General features: G+C 35.6%; 1 protein-coding gene across 1 annotated transcript in view; it reads left to right on the top strand.

The window, feature by feature from the left end:
* The window catches only part of KCNT2 (potassium sodium-activated channel subfamily T member 2), a 480,656-nt gene that overhangs the window by 141,831 nt on the left and 332,825 nt on the right, over positions 1-6,000 (top strand). The window contains exon 3 of the mRNA XM_004700062.2: positions 828-927. Coding sequence (XP_004700119.1) covers positions 828-927 — 100 coding nt within the window. The remainder of the gene's footprint in view (positions 1-827; positions 928-6,000) is intronic.

Here is a 6,000-nt window from a genome sequence, read left to right as displayed (position 1 = left end):
TTTAATGCTTCCTCCCACCCACTATCATGTCCCAGTTCTACCTTATAAATATAGCTAGACCGGAAGATGTACACTGTTACAGATAAGAGCTCTCCACACACGGAATCCAGGGCAGATAAAACCCTCAGGAACAGTAATGGGAGTAGGATTACCATGAGAGTAGGCGGAAGGTTGGGGAGAATGGGGTAAAACGAGGAACCAATTGCAATGATTGGTGTATCCCCCCATTCCCTCTAGTTGGACAAACAACAGAAACGTGGGTGTAAAGGGAGACAGCAGATGGTTTAGATATGAAAATAATTATAATTTATAATTTATCAAGGGTTCACGACGGGGTGAGGGTGGAGGAAGGAGGAGAAAAAGAGCAGCTGATACCAAAGGCTCAACAGACATAAAAGGTTTTAGAAATGATGATGGAAACATATGTACAAAAGAGCATGATACAATTAATGTATGGATTGTCATCAGAGCTGTAAGAGCCCCCAATAAAATATTTATTAAGAATATTTAAAATTTAAAACAAATTTTACATAATTTTATTGGACATGAATTTTGTCACTTCTGAATACAAAAATCTAGACTGCCTCGTGGTATAATATTTGCTGTCATTTGTAGTTCATCTATTCTGTTAAACTCACTCATGGTTTTAATATTCAGCTGATTACAATTCAGCTGTCTAGGGCTTCACAACCTTTAGACAATTATAGTATTGTACTTCCTGAATAAAATTAACATGCTGTGCTCAAATGTGATATTCTTGACCATTCATTTTAGTCTTTTATGAGGTAAATTCAAATGAAAATTGAATTTTTGTTGTTTTTTTGAAGGTTTAAGAATACGTCTGTTCAATTTTTCACTGAAATTATTAAGCTGTTTATTGTACATAATCCGAGTGCTGCTAGAAACCCCTTCACAAGGAAATGAATGGTAAGGCATCTTTCTTTAATCTTCACCATGTAATTTTAAGAGAACTTTAATCTATGCTATATGGCATTCAATTTATTATGGATCTTTTAGATTTCTGTCAAAAACTTAATTGATCTTGCTCTCAGGTAATACACAGATATTTGTAAACTTTTATCTCTTAATGTTTATCTGTTGGTGTAATGCTAATACAGGACACCAAATGATAAATATTTATTGCTAATCTAAACACTCTAAGTACTTACTGCTAATATTTTTGGTGACAATACGTAATAAACTATCTAGCCATTCATCATTTTTTAGGCACAGTTCAGTGAGAGTGTCACACTTTTGCCTTGTGTCATTGTTCTCCCTGTGTGTGTTCATATTACTTGACCATCAATAACTTGGGCTGTCTGCTTCCTAAAATTCTCCTTGATTTTTTAAGAGTTATTATTGTCATTTTGTTCTAATACAGGTGATTTTTTAAAATTAGCTCATAGCTCAAGGTGAACACTCTTTATTAGTACATCAAAGCACTGTTTAATGGAACTACGTGGCATAGTTTTGATTCAAGTGTTAAAAATTATCTCCAGGAAATAAATGTGTTGGTTTCCCCAATCTCAATAGATCCAGTAAGTTTAGGTCTTATAAGAATTTTTAATTCTATTGTACATTTTTTGGTCTTTGGAATTAGAATCCATTTATGGAAACTATTATTAAAATGTTGGCTAAGGTAGCTGGATACTATCCTATTTTTCTGATCTTATGGCAGTGGAGGTAGTAGTTCCTGGAAGCAATGAGACCTGCAGGTCAGGTTCCTTTTTGATCCCTTGGTCTCCTTTTTCTGCTATTATAGGACAATAGATACCAATTGCAAGGCCATCGGTAAGCTATTAAGACCCCAGGCACTATTACTGAACTAGAGGGAGAAACAAAGCCAAATCAAACTCACTGCCATTGAGTTGATATTGAGTCATGGTGAATCTACAGGACAAGGCTTTCTAGTCCCATCAGAAGTTACAGTGTCAGAAACCCACAGGGGGGAATCTGCCCTGACCTCCAGGATTACTATGAGTGGAAATCAATTCGATGGAAGTGAGTTTGGTCTTTGTTTTTGTTTTGCAGTTTGATATAAATGAGTTTACACATTATTTAATATATCATTTAATAAATGATAATTCACACAGTGTGATGTATTTCATGTTCAAGTTGAAGTACATATCAAGACTTCATTTCTCTTTAAAGTTGAGGTATATTCCATTGTTTATCCATTCATCTGTTGACAGGCTCTTGGGTTGGTTCCACCTTTTCGTTATTGTGAATAAGGCTGCAATGAACATAAGGACACATAAGCAAATTGTTGTTTAAAATGGATCGATCTCTTTAAAAACCTGAAAGATTTTCTGTTCTTTATCTACATTTAGTCCCAAACGGTTTCCTCTACTTGGCTCCAGTTTTGTAGGCATTTTCAGTTATGCTTGAGCTATTTCTTTTGAAGGGAGGCAAAGCAGCACATATTGAAATGTCTTTTATTTGAAGTCTCAGGCTCAACCTTTGAGTTCCATTTGTTGTTTGAATCAAATGTATTCCCGCCCCCCCCCAATTCATTATCAAATTGCTTTCATTAAATTGGATTACTTTTCACTTATGGATGTACTTTTTAAGCTCTCTTTTGCTGAAAGGGCCTGATGATTTTTATATTCTAAATTTTAGAAAAATGTGCAGGGTAGAAAACTTAAATATGTAGCCTAAATTCTTTATATATATATATATATATATATGCTTAGAATATTAAAAGAATGAAAACCTCAACATAAAATGCAACGTGAGATCATAATATATTTAAATAAATTTGTTAACCATCGGCTTATTTAGATAAAATTATTTCATAATTATTAAGATTAGGGATCAGTAAAATACTAAAAAGTGAATTTGATGACTATTGGTGACATTTATTCTAGGAGTTATAATTATAAATGTCATTATATTTTTATTGAATATATGTGTTTGAGCTACTTTGTCTGAAGTGAAGTTATAAGAATGAAAAGGAATATTTGCCATTGTGTGGCAGCTTTTACTTTGTAATAACATTGGATATTTTGGGATCCCCCATCCTCCAATTTCCCCAGTGAATATTTGAAACCTCAAATCTTACCGAATCTTATATGCACTATGTCTTTTTTTATACATACACACCTATAAAAAAGTTTAATATATAATTTAGGAGCAGAAAGAAATCAATAAGAGCAAATAATAATAGTAGAGCAATGATAACAGTATATCATAATAAAAGTCATGTAAAATACTTGTTCTTATCATAGATCTTAGCCTCTTCAGCTACAACTTTTCATTACGTTAAGAGTTTTCACACTTCCTCTTCAGGGAAGCACTGGACTTCTCTTTGCATTAACTGAATTGCTAGCGTTGCTGCTCTAAAGTTATTGTTAAGTAAGAGAAGAGCTACTTGAGAGTAAGCAGTGCGATGCCTAGATAGTCATTTTGAGAACTGGTGGGTAGCATGCACAGTTTGGGTACATTGGACAAAGGAATAATTCACTTCTTTATTGCTAGATTTTATTACACTGCTCAGAATAACTGGAACTGAAATTTTATGGTTTATTTCTGAAGTTTTCCATTCATTGCTTAGAAGCCACAATTGATGGCAGGTAACTGAACCATGGAAAGTGAAACCAAAGATAATGGGGAACTATATATATATTAATCAATGGACCAATTGATTTGTATTCTTATCTTTAGAGTCTGTTTAATCTAATGTTTCTTAGTTTACATAGGAAGAAGCAAAGAAAAAATTTTGCAGTCAAGTGCATTCTAGTAGAACTGCCTCACAGGGTTTCCAAAGCTCCGTTATTTTTATGAAAGCAGGCTGTGGGGCTGGTGGTGGGTTTGAATCACTGAACTTCTGGTTAGCAACCAAATGTTTCACCATTGTGCCCTGAAATTCTCCAGATTTTGATCTCTTTTCTGGTTCTGGCTGTTCAATGCCATTGAGTTGATTCTGACTCTAGGCTATGCTGTGTGAAACGATGAATCTTCCTGCCAGTGCTTTCTTGGCTGCAATCTGCATTGAGTCAAGTTGCCATGGGTGTGAACTGCCAGCCTTTTGGAGAGCCACGAAGCACTTAAGAATTCGTTGTAGAACCAGTTCCAGATGATGTAAGCTTGTTTGAAAATATTCCGTTTCCAATTGGACACGCGTTCACAGAGAAAACCTGTTTTTCAGTCAACAATCCCTGCATTTCTTTGTGTGTGTCATTAATTGTAATTAATCCTCAAAATATAACATTAGTTATTCCGCTTTCTGCTTTGTGTTGCTTTTTCATTCCTTCTTCTTTCCCAATACGTCTTGCTTTCTGAACTTTGTCCGTTGGCAAAAGCTCCCCTTTACATCTCAAATCACTGTTTATTCTTGGGAGTTGTTATTCATCCTCTACGTCTATCTGTTATTTGCTTGAAAATTTAATCATGGGGTGAGTTCAAATCTAGGTCTTAAGTGTGACTCAGAGTTTCTATCTGTGCAGTAAACCTGACTCTTTTTTTAGTATGATTTTGAGGGGGTTTTTTGCTCCTCATTTTCCCACTTTACCAAGGTCATAGTAATACACTTCCTTTCACAGTGGTCAGTCCTGTTAGTCAGGTACAATCTAGTCCTTTCTGTCTTCTCCTGGTCTTGGAAACTGAAGTTCTTTGGGTCCATTAGTCCATATGACTCGTTGCTTTCATTTGTCTTTGTTCTTTGCTTTGAAAGAAGAGAGGCTAATCATTGTACCATCGTTAGCTGCTCTCAAGCCTTTGAAACCTCAGGTTTTATTTATCATTGTTGGAATTCAAACATTGCCTTTGTAGTATGCACTGGATACCTTGATTGGAATGCTGTTGGCAAAAAGTTCAAAATGACCACATTGCTTTTGGCCAGGTGAGATTTCTCCATTCTCTTTGTCCCTTTGGTAATCATGTTTATTCCACTTCTTCACATGGTTCAAAATGTATCTACTTCTCTACCCTTTATTGTGAATTCCAGTGTTTGGGGATTACCATCCAATTCTGTTTCACAGAGCATGGGAGGTCTGCCTGGTTAGTATACCATTTTGCTGGAAGTCTTCTTTTTATGTCTTTTATATGTTTTTCTCGGGCCACAGGAAGCCTTCCCACATCACTGAGCTCCAACTGAATATTCAACTTTCGACTTGAATTTCGAGTAGGAATTTGACATCTACAATGTTCAAGATCTATTACTCCAACATTACTAAACAATTTTCCCATTCCTTTTTCCTCTTATCCTTGCCAACTTCTATTAAATTCTGATCTCTCTCTATTTCCCTATTCTGTGTATTTCCTATTAGTGAGATCAATACATGCTTGTCCTTTTGTGATGGACTTATGTCAGTCAGCATATTTTCAGGGTTTATCCATGTTGAGGCATGGAGCAGGACTTCATTTCTCTTTATGGCAGCAGTCTAGTCCATTGTCTTTTATTTCACATTTGTTTCTGGGGTTTGGGACTGGTTTCACCTTTTGACGACTGTAAATTGTGCTTCGATGAATATTGATACACATGTATGTTTGCATTGTTGCTTTATAACCCTTTAAATTTATATCTAAGTTGTTTTACACAGTGGCTTTACCATTTCACATTCCTCCACCAGTGTATTTGTCACTTTCCTGTTTTAAAAGTCTTAGCCATCCTTGTGGGAGTGTGATGGTACATTATGGTTTTGATTTACATCTCCCAAATAGATAATGGTACCAAGTATCTGCTCACATGTTCGTTGGCCATTTATATTTATCTTTGATGAGATGACCATTCAGATGAATTTGCCCATTTTTTCAGTTTCATTGCCTTTTCCTTGTTACCTTCCATGAGTTCTTTGAGTTCACCCTGATTCTTCTATTTGTTGAAGAGTAGGGCCACTTCATAGGATTTTCTTGGGTATCGTCTTTATGGATAGTTCTAGATAGTTAGATAGTCTAGATAGTTAGATAGTCTAGATAGTCTAGATAGTTCCTCCTTGGTGCTGCTCGAACCATCTGTAGGTTAGTAGCTGGTTGAAACCTGGTAGCACCATCCAATCCCCC

Source organism: Echinops telfairi, unplaced genomic scaffold (assembly GCF_000313985.2).
Source record: "Echinops telfairi isolate 266 unplaced genomic scaffold, ASM31398v2 ScPeMD7_7424;HRSCAF=8462, whole genome shotgun sequence".
In the NCBI taxonomy this organism is placed as follows: domain Eukaryota; kingdom Metazoa; phylum Chordata; class Mammalia; order Afrosoricida; family Tenrecidae; genus Echinops; species Echinops telfairi.
Note: the sequence above shows the minus strand (reverse complement) of the source record. Positions and strands in the feature narration are given on the sequence as shown.